Genomic DNA, 18,557 nt, shown 5'->3' with positions numbered 1-18,557 from the left:
TTTTACGATGAGTTAATTTGCTTACATTATCCTATCTGCATTGTTATGTGGGCTGATATAGGTTACAAAAGAAGCTGTAGGCTGTTTCTACATTACAGCTACTGCTGCATGACATTTTGATAAACTTACAAGTAAAGAATATGTCAAATATTGCTCAAATACCAGCTTAAGCAAAGTCTGGCAAATATTAATTTCAAACATGGAAAGCAATACTGAAGTGGTGTTTTGATTTCAGGCTCCAGAGCACCATCTGTTGGGCTTCAATTTCCAATGGCTGTGTTGAAAGCTGGGTTAAGTTTAGAGATGAGGAAAAAAAAACAAGAAGGAAAAAAAAACACATTGTACGAATATGTCAGAGCAAAATCAAATGGGCGTGTATGAGTTATGGATAGCAGGTGAAGTTAGGTCACAGAGTTTTGCAATTTTTCCACCATGCAGCTTCTTTTATGAGTAAAATATGAATGTTGCTCAATGTTGGGATGTTACTCTGTGCTGCTACACCACCTGTTGTCTTAACTCATAGAATAACATTACAGAATCTACTTACTATTTCATAACATTATAGTTTATCTTATTACACTATTAAAATACAGTCGTGGAACTCGAAGAAGGTGTTAAGAGTTTCAGAACTAATGCAGATGAGGGTGAAAACACTGATGTACTTTGATTGTCCCCCGCTTGCTTTCTTCTATAAAGCATTTTATGTTAAGCTGGTCAGCTGCTGCTTAATTTTGTTGGGTAGTAATTAGGATGTCAGCTATTTCATGGTCTGATTATGAGTGAAATTAAGTAGTAAGTAGAAGGTATCTCTAGAAAACCAGATTAAGGCTGAAAAATTCTCCTGAGAGTTGCACCAAAAATCTAAATTATGAAGAATTGCGTGGCCTCAAAACCCTCTCATACACGTACAATCTCATTCCTTCTGTTAATAAAAAGACAATTTGTAAGAAGTGCAAGATTTTATTTATGGCGCTTGAGGTGGTGTGTTGGGACAACAGTGATATACAGTGACATTTATCACAGCTAAATCAGGGAAACACATAAAACAAATCATCTTAATTATACCTATAACAGTTCAATATGAAAATCCAGCTGTGAAAAATCTCTTTTTAGTTTGTGCTTAAACATTTGTGTAACCAGAAGAGAAACAATGTGAGTAACAAAGTAACAATATAGTAGTAACAATGACAAAATGGGTGAAGTGCATCCAGTTCTTCAAGGTATTATTAAATATACTGTATCAGAATTACATGTTAATGACATTATGTTCATTTCATGTAGCTGACCTAACATCCTTCAGTCTATTCGGACATTTTTTGATGCATTCACTACATTTTGATACAGTCTTGTGATTCAGCTTTAAGGTGCATCCTTAATGTGTTATGGGTGCCTAACCTTAGCCATATTACAGTTGCCTTGTGCAGATATTTAAAAAAGAAATCATTGAAAAAAGCATTAGTTCTCCTCCAAAATGCTGTCACTGATCACAATCCAAGGTTTTAAAACAGGATGCAAAGCATGGCCTCTGGCATCAAAGATCATGCCATAAAAATGCCACAGGATCTGTTGAATTTACGACGGATAGACATAAATTGTGTACAGCTGAGTCATCCGATATGAACGCAATCCCTGGGCCTGACTTAGGAAAGACAAAATATTGATATAATAATGATGAATCCTTCTGATGTTCATATCTGCTTTGAGGTATTATGGAATTGAGACATTATTAATTACAGTAGCATACAGAAACTCACTGGGAAACACAACACTGTGTCCCAGAAAATATGTAACATATCCAGTTTCTAGGCCAAAAAAGTCAAGCAAACACAAGCAGTCATCAGAACTTGGCATGAACTGCATATTAACGATGACTTAAAACATGCATTAGGCAACATTTAGAAGAGATTGACCTTCCTCTTCATGTCATTACGTTTCCATAGTGGAAGTCTGTTGAATTCTTCAATCCCCATGCCAAAGATATCAAAAAATGAATCCGGGGATAGATGTCGCTGCAAAAGACACCAGGAAAGAATATCAGACTAAAGTTACAGCTGCACGGTTCATCTGTCTGGTGCATATCTTGTTCTAAAATGAGACTCAAGGTTTGACTCAATAACAAAATATGTCTTCATCTGGTTTCAGCAGCGACAGATGATGTCAGTATAAAAGAATTTATCAACATCCTGCTACACGTAAGTTTTAGTCATGATATGTGTCAAAGTTTAGACCAGGTCAAGCATTTATTTCAAATGAAAACATTTTAACACATCTATGCACTGAAGGTGTTAAGCAATTTCCTTTTTCATTTCTGGTATTCAAGTACATACAAAAACAATGCAAAGCAGTCCGTTCAGTCATGCAAACAGAAGTGTCACATTGCAAAAATACTTTTGTCACATGTTTCCGTACCTCGAGTCTTGTTCTGTCAACATCCTTGGGAAGCTTGACTCGTCCTCTGTTGGCAACTGTGAGCATTTCATATGTGTAGACCTTGACATAACAAAGACGAGTTGAGAATGCGTTAATTATAACACATGCTAAAGCTAAATCATTTGTACACTCGTGAGCTACTGAGATATGAGATGAAGTTTAAACACATAGAGCACCATGCAGATGTGGATCTTGTATAACCAATTCACAGTTGTGGATAGTTGTCGTACCAGTGTGTCAACTTTCAGGAAATAAAGAACCTGTTTCTATTTGCCTATGTCAATTTTCACATGCACTGCTATAAAGACGGCAATGACGCCGTCCTTGAAACCTCAGCAATATCCTAGAGCTATTAAACTACTGTAGCAAGTCTGTCCTAAACTCCACTGAAGTATTGTTTGTATTATTCCTACGGGCAGTCTTTTTTTGCTTATAGGTACAGAGCATAAGTCTTTGCAGTTAAAACTCAGCTACTTTGCCAGATAATTAAATGGTGGCATGAATATAGAAATAATACTTGCTTTTGGATCCAACAAATTAGGCATAGACACTCCTCTGTCCATTCGTGATAATGGATGTTGACCATCATGGATGAACTACAGAATGAAGCAAACACATGCAATGGGAAAACATTGTGGCAACGTTAGTCGATTCAAAGCTAAAATGACTGCAAGTAAAGTATATTATTATGTTATGCATTATCTGTAATATGTATATTAATGATGAGATATGCAGTTCCAGCTTTGAACTGAAACTGAGTTAAATGTATACGTCATAAAACATGCAGACGGTGAGGTGAGGGGAGCTCAGTCCTTCAGAGATGCAAACAGGGAATGGAAGCATGACGGGGGATTGAAGATCATACAAAGCTCCATTCGATTCTTCTCACATACCTTAAATTCTGAAAGACAGGGGAAAAGGTAAAGAACAAACAACACAAATAAATTTCTAAAGAATTATCCATCGAGTTAATATTGTAGTGATTTCCATGATAGATGATAAAGATGTCACTTACCTTTGTGACCATTGTGATGCGAGTAATCAACGGACCGTGGCTTAATTAGAAGAAAAAAACATTCAAACACAGATTTTTTCCAATTTTGTAAGTAAGACAAATATTTACATTTAGTTATTATATAATAACACTAAAGAGAGAATTAGTTATCTGTCATGTTGCTCTTACCGGATTAAGGCCATTGCGACCGTATCCAGGCAAAGAGGATGTTTGGGGTGTGGAGGTGTTTGGATCTATGTGAAAGTGAAACAGTAGGTAGATTAACTCAACATGAGACAACTAAGTCAGACTGAGCTCTTTGTCCAAATTAGATCAAACATACTGAGTAAGGTTCTTAAATTGGCCTCCTGCTAATTGTTTTTAGAAAACTGACTTCTCAGTACTCAGCTATTTTTAGATTTACCTGTTTGACCATCCATTATTTACGTTAAACTATACTATACTATATAAGTATATGAATGTTCATTTTTGCTTATGCAGTGTAAGTAAGTAATATTTAATGGCTTCAAGCAGCATTCATATTACTAGAAAAATGAAAAGGTCACATTGTACCTTTCTGTTTATAAATGGGAGGCCTCCTGTACATGTTGAAGCCTTCGTCTGCAGATAGAAAAGAACGCAGCGTCAGCAGATAATTCTGAATATTATACAGCAAAACAAGAATAATAGTAATGTCCTACTGCAGCTATTTGCCAAATCACTCCTTTTCTCTTTCTCTTTCTGTTTTTCCTTTAACTGTCGCACTTGACATAAAATGTATTTCATTTAGGGGGGCATGGAAAAGAAAGCAACACTACAGACTTTTCACTTTTTGGGGGGCGTGGGGTGGGAAAATTACAGAATTTTCTCAGAAAAATAATGTGTCAAATGCCACAACTGTAAAGACTGAGACTAAAATCAATCATCAGTATAACAGAATATCTGTACATATGACTTACTTACTGAAATAAGTTGTTAAATACTCTTTAATAAGTGCAGTAAAGGTTCAGCATGTGTACAATAACTCCACATAACAGGCCAGTTATGCAAGTGGTGAAGCGTGTTCTTAAATATAGCTTTAAATACAGTTCATTTGACATTTCCTTTTCATTGATTGATTATAAAGACTCTGACTAAATAAAGTAATGTACCGCTCACTACTGTATACAGAAATCAAGGCTGTGCTGGTGGTTAGTGGGTTGTGAGTGATTTCCATTCCCCACCAAAAACACATGCCAGCAATTACCGGTCAAAGCTTGTCACATCTCATCCGCACACACACACATGATGAAACAGCCTTTAAAAATGCTATAAATATTCTCCGCCGTAGAGGAATGTGTGAGTGAAGTTTGGGACATGCACAGGAATAGTTATTTATTTAATAAATCTTTTATAAAGGTTTTATAAATACCTACTTTGAGCTGTGGGTGAAGAACAAATACAAATGGGAAAAGAAAGGAGACTAGAGGAGTATCTGAAGTGTGTGAAGTCTGTGTGTTTTTGTACTGTCTCTTACAGGAAACTATGATATGAAGACTTTGTGTGGGCGACTGACAGCCTCTCTGAACTTTGACCACTAGATGGCTCAGTGTTTTCTAAGAATGAAGTGAATCACATGTGCCATCCTGCTTTTAAATTCCAACTCTGACCCTTAAACCAGTTTGTTTTTTGTGGGAATTTAGGCGTTTCTTATTCTACTGTTGCACTCACTACAATGCCTTGTAGTCAAGTGTTTAATAGGAAACATAAAATGTAAGGCAACGCCAGGAGGGAAGAAGGGATTGCGAAAACGGTAGCAGGACTTCTTACCTTTGGTGGGCGGGTGAAAGTTGTGAAATAAAGGAGAAGTGGGGCAGGTGTGATTGTTGCCAGAGAATAAAGAGAGAGAAAGCATCGACCCTGCTTGTTATTCCGTGAAAGAAGTGGAAGGTGGAGTTGTGGAGGTGGAAGAGATAAGAGAAGGTGGTAAAACAATTAAAAAAAGGTAAGCAGAGGGGGTTAATATCTTTTTGATAAGAAGATTTAGACAATTTTATGATAGAGCGCTCTGCTCACCTGGCCGGTGGAAGTGTTGTGGTGATCTGGACAGAGTTGGAGTGTAGCTGTGCGTACGATTGTACGTTGCATGAACTCCAAAAGATCCATGACTTGTAGATTTTGGTATGTACTTTCTTAATTCAAAACTCTCCTTGAAAGAACACACAAAGCCAGTGTAAAATATACAAATCAAAACTAATGTGTGTGAGTCATATATGTATGATTTCAGTGGGGGTCCGCTACATACTGTATGTGACCTGATGTCACTGTAAATCTGTTCTACCTTAACTAAGTAAATATTTACCTCTGTGGTGTCAGATGTGTTTCCTGCTGACTAATTTGAAAAGACAGAAGAAGAAAAATCAACCATAAACAAACATAACATACTAACATAATAATAAAAATATTATACCTCTAAACTTGGTTATGAGGAAACCTGATCACATGCTAACCACTATGCATCTTTTGAGGAAGTCGTGTATAACTATAATCCTTTAAACAGGGAATTATGAGGGTTTTCACACGAGGAGAGACATATGAAAGGTAGGAAACAAAAAGATTTGATGATGAAAGTACTTTTAACTAATTATTCTAAGTTAGTTTCAGGTAGCATGACACAGATTGTTAATAATGAAGGCTCAATAATACAGTAAATAGCCACTAACCATGTATTCAGCATGATTTAACTGCTTAATTATTATGTATTTTGTTAACATAGAAGCACAGTTGCTCCAAAACACACTTAAAGACACATCTGTTTATTACAATAAATGTCTTAATTTTGGGTCAAACGCAATCAGATATCATAACAACAAACAACACCTCGCTTGGTTTGACTCATAAATCAAACCAAGAAAAAAAAAAAACATCAGAACAATGACACACAAACATGTCACTGGATATAACTTGGAGTTACCTCTGCAGGGCTTTGCCTGTCCTGTCTGTTGCCTTTCTTGTCCAAAGTAGAGGAGTTGTTGTTCACACACTTATAAGATATCATATCAGGATGCTCTATATCATATATAGCCTTGACTCTGGGAATTGCTGCTAAGTCTCGGTAATCAATGATCTCATTATCTACTTTTGCCTGGGAGCAGGACAGGGAGGAGAGAGGTAGGAGGACGGGGTGAGGAAAGGGACAAAGAGGATAGAGGATGGAAGACAGAAGGAGCAGACAGTACGGTCAAAGGTCAAAGGTTGCGTATTACATCACTTCATGGAAGAATGAAACTTTAATCCCACAACACCACGATGGGCTGACACATGTTAATCTGTGGTCTGTTTCCCTTCATTATTTCTCAAGCTTTCACGCATATAAAAGGCAAAAGGTATTTTAAGGTGTTTTTCCGGGGGTAAAGTTTATTCCATCAGGTAAACCAACAAGGTATGCATCATCAAACACCAGCGGGGGAAACAAAACAACACCGAAAGCACCGCATTTATGATCAAATTGCAATGTGAATTGCGAATTCCTGTTCAATATGTGGTTGATTTTTAGCAGTACATTAATGAGAAAATTGAGAAAATTTGCAGGCGCTTCATCATTCAACCACAATTGAAATGACATTTTTTTTATCTCACAAGCAAAATGAAACTAGTTCCGACCAGTCAAGGTAAAGTTGGAAAAACATTCAAATAAAAAAAAAAATGTAATTGATTAAGACTATTTTCCTAAATGTTTGTCTGAATTTAGATTGTCCATGCGACTCCCCTGTGTAAATGAAGGATAGATGAAATGTCAATGAACCCACGGCGAATTGTGCACCATGGAAGATGTTAAGCAGATGTTGTCACCAGAACTTACACAGATAGTTCGAGCAGGACTGCCTGGAGTGCATGAGCCCGGCCTGGAACAGGAGCTTTCAGACGAGGATCTAGTGTGCTAAGGAGGAAAAAATAACAACTGTGTTAGTTTGACTCATGGGATGCTGAGAAAAATTACTTTATGCCTCAGCTCAGGTGTCAGTAGACAGCCTCCTTTGTTTGGACTCTTTCCTACACACAAATTGATCCTCATATTTGGTTTAGTTTCACTGTTACTCATGTGGGTAAAAGCAATAACTAGGAAGCATAACGCAGCAGTGTACAGCCTGGCATCATGCAGGTGAAGTGTATTATTCTGTGTTTTAACTGGCTCAAAATCTCTACGTTTATTTGTACCTAACGATGATATCAACCTTGTTTTGCATAGTACTTAGATCAAGCTGTATCAATACTTAATGGCCAAGCATGCAGCACGGTCAACACTGCAATGCCGTGTGCTAACTAAAGATTAAGTTTAGGATAGATTAAGTTTACAATAGAAAAACTCCTCTTAATCATTATTTGATGCCAAAATTAAAACTAAGTTCATTAAGTGATGTTCTTTTTGCTTCCTTCGATTGGCACACAAGATCTAATTCGCTTGCCCTGTGAGCAAAGTGTTCATGTTGCATGTGAAACAAGCGAGTGCGGTTAATCTCAAGACATGAGATTACAGCCCGCTCACTCCAGAGAACACGATAAGCGCAAAACGGCAGGCTCACACTATTAACCTTCAGTTCTTGGGGAGGGAAAAAGAAATCAAGACAAGGTGTTTTTGGTCTGCCGACCTAGGGAGGAAGAGATAATGAAATGACAGTGTTCAGGTAACCGTGCTGTAGGACAGCAACGTACACTGATATCACACTCACATCCTGGATCTTATACCAGCTGGATGTTAACATCGTATTTTGAGATGTTATATGTGTCAAGTGTCAAATACGAGTTTGCATGAGCCAGAATACTGCTTCCAACACACGTGACATGAAACTCTTACCCTGTAACTGTCCTCAATTCTGCTGTTGTCTCTGCAGTCTGGGTGCCAAACTGTTGACCCTGTGAAAACATGGACAGTTACATACTGCAGGCAATATGTCAAAAACAAATATGCACAGTTTACACAGTGAACCAGAAACCAGTACTTTCTCAAACTGACCTTGCAGATACATTTCTTCACCTTCTTTGAAAATTCTGTCACATCGGCTGCATCTTGCACAGGTGGGGTGATAATGTTTGTCCCCTGCCTGTAACAGATAATGAGGCAAAAGCATCAGAGTTTAATACCAAAAACAAAAATTAACATGTAGTAATGAAGTAAGTAATTGAGATATCAGTGTTTTTTTTTAAAGATTTCTCACTCACCTCTAGGACTTTTCCAGTTATAAACTTCTGACATGCTTCACATTGGACCCCAAACTGAATCTGGTAGTCCCTCTCACAATAAGGAACACCATCCCTGAAAGACAAGACACATAATAATAATAGCCTACTAATAATAAACATATTCTCTATTCTTCTTCTTGTATTAGCAGCTGTTGTTAGGGTATTATGAAGAGAAAGTATGAATGAGAGATCTGTATTTACTTGCTGATATATTCTCCGCTCAGCACTTTCCTGCAGGCTTTACACTTGAAGCAGCCAAGGTGCCACTGGCCACCCAGGGCTAACAGAGCCTGGCCATTTTTGATGTCTCTACCACAGCCAGAGCAATCTGAAAACACACACACACACACATTAAGAACCCGAACCTCCAGAACCTCTGTTCTTCTTGGATAGTTCTGGACACATGAATGAAAAGTGCAGCTGACACTACATAACTATTTGAGTAGCTTTACTGTTTCCTGTAGATTTTCTGCACAGTCCTACAGAGAGATCCTCTTAATCCAGAGGATTTCTGAGTCGGGATCCTCTATTGATCCCTCTTCTATATATAGTTGTAAGGTGAACGGGGTCATGTTAAGGTGTAGAGTTCAGTTATGCTGTGTCTGATTCATTGACCTGGCAGAATCCCAGGAGGACGTTTGAATTTGTAAAGTGACGTGGACTCAGTGTTGTGAAAAAGATCCAGTGCACCACGATGATGTTAGACTGGAATAAGAGACCCTGTTTAGCCTTCATTTAGCACCCTTACATCCTTAAATAATACATATAATCAGATGTGTCACATGTAAAGCTGATGATGTAGGAGGCGGACAGATGTGGCACTGACCTTGGATGACTCTTAATGGCAAGATTAACTAAATATACAGGCTGGCATAGGAGCAACAGCTGGCCAGTGTTCAGTGCATAATCCACTGTCTGCTTATGTCCACATGGGAACAAGGTCTTTGATCTATTTTAGCCTAATTATTAATAAATATTTTGGAATCCAAATACTGGATTAAAGAGTAATTTCTGTACTTACTACTGGAATATTTGTGGTCATTGGGAGTAAAAGAAACAGGACGATTACAGCGCTGACAGAGGCAGTCTTTTCCACTGAAGGTGACACAGTCCCCAGCAGGAAAAGGCCGTCTGAGAAACAGAGACAGAGGTAGAGGTATACCACACAATCCTTTGAAAAACGATGAGTTATTCTGCCAAACATGTCTACACAACTAAAACTTACTTGCAAATGGTGCAGACAAAGCAGGCTGGGTGGTAGGTCTTCCCTAAGACTGAGACCACCTCTCCCTCCACAAATTCCCCACAGTTGCTACAGAGAGTGCCGTGAAGCCTCTGGAAGTCCAGCGGGCAGAGGCATTCACCATTCTTCATGAAGAAGCCAGTCTTAGCCAAATCACAGCCACACACTGCCCACACACCCAGATGACAAGGTTCAATCACAATAGAAAGCTTCAAAGCTGCAATAATTAACATTTTTATATTTTATCTTTGGCTCAGTGGACTGTAATATGAAATGTGTTGACATGTTAAGACACAACTCTGCAGTCCTACAGAGCCTTTTAGCTTCTTTCAGCACATTGTTTTGGTTTTCCAGCCATTCATTCCACTTATGAAGTTAGTTTGCAATCCCAGCAGGCTTCTGTTTTCATCCAAGCAGCTTCGATAGACCCAATGTACGCATTGCCCAGCAGACAGACAAAGTTACCGATTAGCTCGTGAGCCAATACAGCTGGTAAAGAATGCTCAGCAGCATTTAGCGGCTCTTCTTTGTAGGACAAAGAGGGGTCAGCCCTATAAACGCCAAAGTCTTTCCCTGGCTGACTCAGTGAGTGATGAAATTACACCATTTGCCATTGCACTTTCAAAATGAACAGGCGCAGACAGTCCTCGGGAGCACACTGACCATACACGGTCTGGCCACATACTAGGTTTCAATCTTTCTGTGAAGCTGGTAAAGACCAGAACGCGTCTTGTTTGTAATGTGATATAATGTAACACATAATTCATAATGTAATACATAATGTAATGTTTGTATTTTAAGCCTGTTCCTGGCCAAAGACTGTAATTAATGCAGCTGTCCACTTTAACACTTCATTAGTCTGCACTAAATTCTTTATGCAAAGCGAGGTAGCACACTTCTTTTTTCCTACTTTATTCAATAACACTGCTCTCATGTCACATTTTATATTTGTATTAACTAACTTTTGATTCATTCTAAAATTTCACTCATAGAGTTTCTTGTTTACTTTTATGTGTATGTATGCTTGCTTATTTTTGCTTGACATTAATTTTACTTTGTGTGTTTTTTACTCTTTGAGCTGTGGGACAAAGTATTTATAACTTCTTATTATATTTTTATTTTTATTTTACTTTGAAGGACCTGAGTTTAAAGTGTCACCTCTTTCTGGCTGTTGTTGTAGCAACTACGTAATCCACCGACGGGATGAGGTAAATGCTATTTGGACTATCTGACCTTATGAGTCTGCCAGGGTCTCTGAAGTGTTTATGTATACTTTTGAGTATGTGTGTTTGTTGATGAGCCCAGTGATGAGTTACTGACAGGGAGACAGTGTTTTCTCTCAGCTTGTTTGAGGTCATATGATACCACCCAAACCATTTCCGACACTGTCCCTCTGGTCCTGCCACAACACAATGCACTGACAAGCCAAGGCCAGATTTATGTTGCTCTATTCCTGTCCTACTGTGACTCACTCACAATACAGATGGGTTTTATTCTAAAAAAAAGAATCTATTTTTAAGTCTGAATAAAACCCACACAAACACGTGTCTACATTCCTCTGATCCCAGAAATGGTTTCATATAAAAAAAACATAGAAATGAATCTCTTCTTGTCTTCTAATCTTCATAAACATATAAAGAGTACCTTTGCATTCTTGGCTGCTTTAACACAAATCAATTTATAATATTATCACTGTGACAATTGTTATTCCTCTTCTTTCTGTACCATAAATTTGTTGTTTGATAAAATATTTATGGATCATTACACAAAGAAAGAAGTAATAACAACCTTTGCTAATGTTCTTAGTGGCTATAAATTCAAATTATGATTAAGTGTCCATAGACTGCGTTGATCCCCAGGTCCTTCCAATGTTAAAGTATTGCAGGCCTCTCTGTACTGAAGGTCTCTTTGTGTCCTCTGTGCTGTAAACAGCATCACAATGTGATGAAAGGGCAACAACATGAGATGCTTGTCAGTTTCGATTAGTGGAGACAATAGCCTGCTGAGGAAATATGTTTTTCACAAAACAGAGGAACTCTGCTGAATGTTAGACAACCCAGGGCACAACGGACCATTGTGGATGTGGTGTATTTTGTAAGAGATGGATTTTGATGGCACCAGCAGAACTACTGACTAATGAATGACCACTGTTCTACAGTAAAGGTTTTTTAGTGCAACCTAAAGAGTAAGATGTTACATCACAGTTTGTGTGTAAAACTGTAAATATCAGTTTCCCTAATTTAAAATCAAACACCACCATAGTGCTAATGCATTATCAGGCCTCTGACCGTTATGTGTTCAAGACAGATCATCTCCGCTGCACATGAGGAATTCTGTTCATTACTCTCAAGTTTCCCAGATGTCCAAATTTAGACAAAGAACATCTACAGCACCTGATAACAACAAGTCTATCTGACCGAGATGTGATTGCAGGATGCTGTCCGAGTACATCTGCATCTGCTTACATCAACATATCTATAGTACTCACCCTTGCAGGTAAAGCACTTTATGTGGAAGTGGTTGGCCTGGACTCGCAGCACCTCTCCCTTGCATGGCTCTCCACATCTGAAACACTGGATGATCTGCTTCCTCGCTGGAGAACTCGGATGGCTGCTCCCTGGAGTATGAAGCACTGCAGGGAGAGGAGAGGGAGGAAATAAATGAACCAGTTAAGTCACGAGCATATGCACTTTGCTTATTAGGCTTTAATAAAACATTGGTCATATGCAGCCTCATGTAACTGCTTGCAAGTTATGCACTGTTCGTGTGTCAGGATATATCTAGTTTAAGTTTTGTTGTTTTATCATACGATCAAAGTTCAATTCAGTTGTATTTATATAGCACTAAATTATAACATAAGTTTTCCATATAGAACAGGTCTAGACCATACCCTTTATATCATTTACAGAGACATGATAATTCCCACCATGAGCAAGCACTTGGTGACAGTGGCAAGGAAAAACTTCCAGTTAGCAGGCACAAACCTCAAGCAGAACCAAGCTCATTGGTGGGAGACCATCTGCCTCGAAGAGTTGAAAAGTTGAAAGTTGCAATAATATGTGAAAAAAGATCCCACAGCAATGCCAGCAGCTTGATTGTGTTAAACATGACTTAGATATTACATGCTGAACATAGCTGAATGTGTAAGCATACTAACATTTGTTAGTTACCAATAAACACAAAGTATGGCCTTGGCTGATGGGAATGTCACTAGTTTTGCAGGTCTCAAATAACAAGACAAGTATAAATTTTGAATAGCTCATCATGGAAAGTGAAGGGATGACTAACGTTGTTATGTCACATCTTGAGGAGGACATGGATGTACCAAACTCTCACTGAAAACTTAAAATATCAAGCTCATGGTGATAGAGGAAACATCAGGGAAAAAAACATTACATGGTCAGCTGTTAAATGTACACTCAGTGTGAGTGTAAATTCAAGATAAGCTGCTTTAATACATTGTAGTAAACTCAGTTGCACGGTCCTCTCTGTGTAAAGATCTTTTTCTCATCCTTTTCTGCCTGAGCACTTCATTACAATGCATCCCCTCAGAACTGTCCTGTTAGTGCTTACATAACTGAACGTAATGAAGACACGCTTTGCCTTGGCACAGGCACAAACACGCAAGCACAATCAACAACAAACAAGAGTTCAGGAAGGAGTATTGTACTACTGAATTATCCTGTTTGGCAAACCCTGTCTCATACTGTAGCAAGAAAGCTCAGCCTCATTCCTTCTCCTTCTATCTCTCTCGTGTTTATATGTGCTGCAGAAGCAGCGGATGCCTGTACAATCTAATCACAGCCCACTTGAAAGGTCTTGAACGTGATCAGCAGAGGAGTGAGGGGAAAGAATGTGGCACGTTGAGAGCACTTCGTCTCCCGGTGTGGACACACAGCGTACAAATACATAAACAGACATATGAGCTCCATCTTTTCCTTTTTTCATATAGTCTACAGGTTATACAAATGTGCAGTATGTATCACCCAAGTTACAGTTATACTGGAAATATACCACAGATAATCTCAGCTGCACTACATGGATGACTGGTGTCTAAACAGAAAGATTACCGCACACTTACGGATAGGAGTGGAAATGTTTTCTTAACTGTTCTGACTACCCAACTCAGCCTCGTGAATACTGAGCAAATTGAGTCAAGCACCATCGGTATGTGGCCCCAAGTCTGCCCTCACAACAGGAGAGATTTGTCACCATGGTAACAAGTATGTTGTAACTAAACTAGATTAAGAGACCATGCCTCCCAAAGGTGAATATAAAGTTCACTGTAGCTGACTGTGCAGTCTTGAAGACAAACCAGTGTGTACATTATGTGTGTCTATCATTATAAAAGCACACGCTGCTGTAAGGTGTTTTACTGTAACTGTTCATAAAAGCAGAAAGCAGATTTACTCTGAGAGGGAGGCTTTGATTACAGTCATCCTTTGGAGATTATTTCTGCCAGTAGAAGAACTGTACAGGGACACTGTGTGATTGTAATCGCTTAAATTCAGATCTAAAAAAAAAAATCTTCTGAAAATGGAGTGTTGTTTCTGCCAAACTGAACAAAATCCTACTGGGAATAACATTTTTGGCCGTGGCACTTCAACAATGACTGAAAACCCAGCCAAACTTGTCTTTGTCCAGGGACGCTTCAGATATTTTTTAATGATGGAGCTGCAATGCCAAAACAAATATATGCACACATACTTAGAAGCTACTACAGCTTGTAGTAGAAAGTTTTGTTTAGTTGTAAACTAACTGGTGGAAAAGAACAGTTTCATACCATATTTTTGTGTATATGCACAAACACAATATATAGTCCAACACAGGATGTGTGTTGCATTATCATGTACTTAACACCCCCCCACATGCTTTTAGTTTTTGCTCTTGTGTAATAACAAAACTGATGTGTGAAGTCGTCAGATAGAAATACTTGAAGAGACCGTAATGTCTCTTTCTTGATCTCTCTCAGAATGCGAAGCTGATATTGTGTCAAGTATTAGCGAATGGTAGATTTAGAAAGACGGCAAATGGAGAGAAACATGAGACGGACAGCTAATCACACAACAACCCACTATCTCCAGCTATGAAAATCTGCATCTGTGCATGTGTGTGTCTAAGGAGTGACAGAGTATCTATATTAGGATTTTTTTCGCAACTGATCCTGTTTTTATCTTTAAAGTACAAAGTAATAAAATGTCGGGTATGCTTAATATGAAACATGACTATGAATTGAACTATCTCCATTATAGTACATGAAGGTCATATCATTACAATACAAGCTGTATTTGGTCATACTGTATGTTAATCATTTTTAGAATAACTCATGCTTCCATTATACTGGAGGGTTTCATTGTAGTAACACAATGCGTAGTAATGTGATGCAAAACAGCTTCATGTCATGTTAAAGAAGAAGAGGTATAGGAATGAAAGTTTTCTTTGACCTTGAATAATTTTAAGTGTAAAAACTTTTGTTAAAAAAAATAATAATAATAATTTAGTCGCTTTGGATAAAAGTGTCGGCTGAATTTATTTCTCTACCAGGAGGTCATGCACTTGTAGGAACACCCTGTTTGCCAGGAACATAGTGGAATATCAGCTTTCATTCACAAAAAATGATGCTGCACAGACTCACACATGTACACCCATTGTGACTGAAGCATGTGTCCATGCTTTGATTCATAATAATACTACTTAGAAATGTTAATAATTCAGATGCAAAATGAGTGTTAACGCTCAAATAAAGTATGCAAATTCAGTTTCTTCGGGACACTACATTACATTATCTGAATAACAAGTGGCAGGAGACTTTTCCCTACTTTCCCTTCTTCTCTCTTCCACTATTTTAGTGACATTTTACAACTCAGTAGAGTCACTACAGCGGTTTACTCACAATAAACTAAATCTCTTCCCTGTGGCTGCAAAATAGAATAATCAGGGCGAAACGCTGCTTGATTCAGAGGTATTGCTAGAATCACATGCTGGTCTTACCTAACCATGATGCTCTACGATTAGCTGTAACAGCTGTGCCTACACTTTTCCCCACTTGGCAACCATGGGATTTATTTACAAACTCACTTCCTACATTTAAGAACATTTGAAGATCAAAAACTAGTACACCATAAATTAATATCATTTTTGTTTTCAGAATTCACACACCAGAGCTTTTCATATAAATACAAATAAAATAAAGTAATACTAAAAGTTTGAAGTTTGAAGATTAACACAATATATAATACAAGAATATTATATATACTTTAGGGAGAAGTTAAGAGAAGGTCATTTCATTACATAAAGCATTATTTGTTGTGACATTTAAAAACAATCACAAATAAAAAGCATTAATAGCCAAAAATATTGCAAGCACAAACACAAAATACTATTTAAAGTATACAAATGTGTGAAGTAATAAAGTCAGAATAATGTACTGTATTGATATTGCTCATTTTATGAGTTTTGGTTGCAGCCATGAATGAAGCTCAGATACTTTTTGACTTAATAACGAGCTGCTAACAAATCATAAGTACAAAAAGACAATATAAAACAATATACAACTAAACACACTTCACACAAACACACACACAGTCTTACAAACATCTACCTTTCTCTTTCATGACAGCTGGTTTCTACACGTCCTTGGGAGAGCTGCGGTGAATCAGAGTGAGCAAAGGAACTATCTGGACTACTAGTCCCAGGGAAAAAGGGGGTGGTCCAAAACATAGAGGGCAGGAGTGTATTTGTGTGTGTAAGTGTGTGTGCTCACAAAGAAGACAGTAGGAGTGGCATTAAGTGATGAACTATGGGCTGCAATTTAGACACATGTTACTTAATTCTGCTTCTTTCCCAGAAATGTAACGCTGATATCATGCTCGTTTGTCTTATTTTGAAATAATCAACTCACTGATGGATACATAACATGTGGATAAATAACCACAATCCTTGAGCATCTATGCTGGGAATGTTGTTCAGTACAGATGACTAAGTGATTACATTATGTGTTAGTGATAGTTCTGGCTTTTAAAACTCCCTTTCCAGCATTTTGTGACTCATTGTTTTTTTGTTTTTTTGGAACTAGCAACTAAAGATCATCAAACCTTATAAATTAAGTGTCGCTTAAAGTGCTGCATTATTTAAAAAAAGGAGGTAAATGATGTGTCAGGCTGCTACATACATTCTCAATTGGTTTATCAGAGACAAGTGGTGTTTTGGATGCAAAGTATTTATGTGAAGAGGCAGCAGAGTCATGGGTTACTCGCTTGTATAATGTCCATATTGTAGTCTAACAAAACACGTTCAGCTCAGCATTTGGTGGTGCAAACATAGTATGACATTGTGGTTATTGTGTTTTGTCTAATAGCTTTATTTCTTGTTATTTCACAAAATTATATTAAATAAAAAAATAAAGCCTGTTAGTCAACATCAGTATGAGATAGGGGTTTTGCAGATTTACTCTTTGTGAACTATATAAAAAAGTTAATATTTGTGTTAAATCGAATCATTATTCAGTCTTTTCCCCTGCTTGATCAAGACAATATATTACAAAACATTTTATGGCCTATTAACAAGTTAAAATGACTTTTTAATGACTCACCCAAATGACATCAACCAGATACAGAAGCAAACTCTTCATTACCTGACATCTCTGCAGGGATACTGGCCAACTTCTCACACAGGATGTAGTCGTTGGGGTTGAGAAACGGCAGCTGCTCCATCATGGACTGTTTAGGAATAAGGTAGAGGACCTCTGCAAGTTCTCCATCTTCAATAATTGACATGCGCCTGACAGAGTTCTTCCTCTTGACCCGGTCCAAAACCACCATGTCATTGCTGTGACTGGAGCCGCAGATCTTTCCCAGGCTGTTGAGATTGAGAAGGCTTGACATGCTCATGTTGTCAAGGCTTTCAGCCAAACAGTTCAGGCTGCAGACCGACCTCAAGTGAGAAACCATGAAGCAATCTCAAATGCTGAATGTCAAGTATTAAGTTGCTCTCTAACGCTTTTGTGATTGACTCAGCGTGTGTGTGTGTTGTCAATCAGGCAGGCAAAGACTTACTCCGACTGCACGCCCCTTAAGAAGATTAAGGAAGGTATATTTTTAGGGTTTATCTTCACGGTGAACTCTCTAAAATCTGAGGTCAAGGAAATCTATCAGGTAACCTTCTTCTCTCCATTGTAGAGACTTCACATTAGATTCATTCTTCTAGTGATTGAGGAACCCTTTTAGGAATAGTATGACCTATTGTATCATCCAGTTAAAACCATGTTATTTAAATATTCCACCATGTCTGTATAGGTCAGGCATTTCATGTCTGATCTTTGGTTGGATTATGACAAGGACCAGCTGGACACAAAATAATTAATTTCCAGGAACATTTCATAACCTTCTGACTACAAATATTGTACATGTGATTTTGTTGTCTTACTAATCTACTGTGTTATTCAGCAATGACTGCAGTCTTTTGAATGCCTAACTTCAGAACAGGGAACTCTCGTCATTTAACCTGGCACAGAGTCAGGGACAAGAGGTCGACCCCATAAACCTGGATCTTCTGAGTAATCATTATACTAAAGTATTTGAGGACTGCAGCATTATTCAAGGTCAGAGCGGTCAGTCTAGATCTAGATAGTCTAGATGGGCACTCGCTGATTTGCATTTTCTTGAAATTCAA

General features: G+C 38.0%; 1 protein-coding gene across 6 annotated transcripts; it reads right to left on the bottom strand.

Moving 5' to 3' along the window:
* Positions 1-949: 949 nt before the first annotated feature.
* LOC104919697 (actin-binding LIM protein 1) lies at positions 950-16,590 on the bottom strand. Of its 6 annotated transcripts, none has more exons than XM_019271090.2 (21): positions 16,489-16,590; positions 12,376-12,519; positions 9,870-10,053; positions 9,666-9,775; positions 8,846-8,972; positions 8,624-8,717; positions 8,418-8,505; positions 8,259-8,317; positions 7,996-8,052; positions 7,266-7,343; positions 6,378-6,548; positions 5,766-5,795; positions 5,480-5,612; positions 5,234-5,326; positions 3,998-4,045; positions 3,614-3,678; positions 3,446-3,485; positions 3,324-3,331; positions 2,952-3,026; positions 2,410-2,490; positions 950-2,009 (listed from the first exon to the last, which is right to left on the bottom strand). In XM_019271090.2, the coding sequence occupies exons 1-21, from the start codon at positions 16,499-16,501 to the stop codon at positions 1,896-1,898; spliced, it is 1,812 nt and encodes a 603-aa protein (XP_019126635.1). In that variant the 5' UTR covers positions 16,502-16,590; the 3' UTR covers positions 950-1,895. The 6 variants fall into 6 exon arrangements, with proteins under 6 accessions (XP_019126635.1, XP_019126636.1, XP_019126640.1 ...); XM_019271091.2 differs by having other exon boundaries at positions 5,234-5,323; XM_019271095.2 differs by lacking the exon at positions 5,234-5,326.
* Positions 16,591-18,557: the final 1,967 nt, after the last annotated feature.

The sequence above is a fragment of the Larimichthys crocea genome, chromosome XVI (genome assembly GCF_000972845.2).
Source record: "Larimichthys crocea isolate SSNF chromosome XVI, L_crocea_2.0, whole genome shotgun sequence".
Lineage (NCBI taxonomy): Eukaryota > Metazoa > Chordata > Actinopteri > Sciaenidae > Larimichthys > Larimichthys crocea.
The sequence above is the reverse complement of the archived record's forward strand: the minus strand, read 5'-3'. Positions and strand labels throughout refer to the sequence as shown.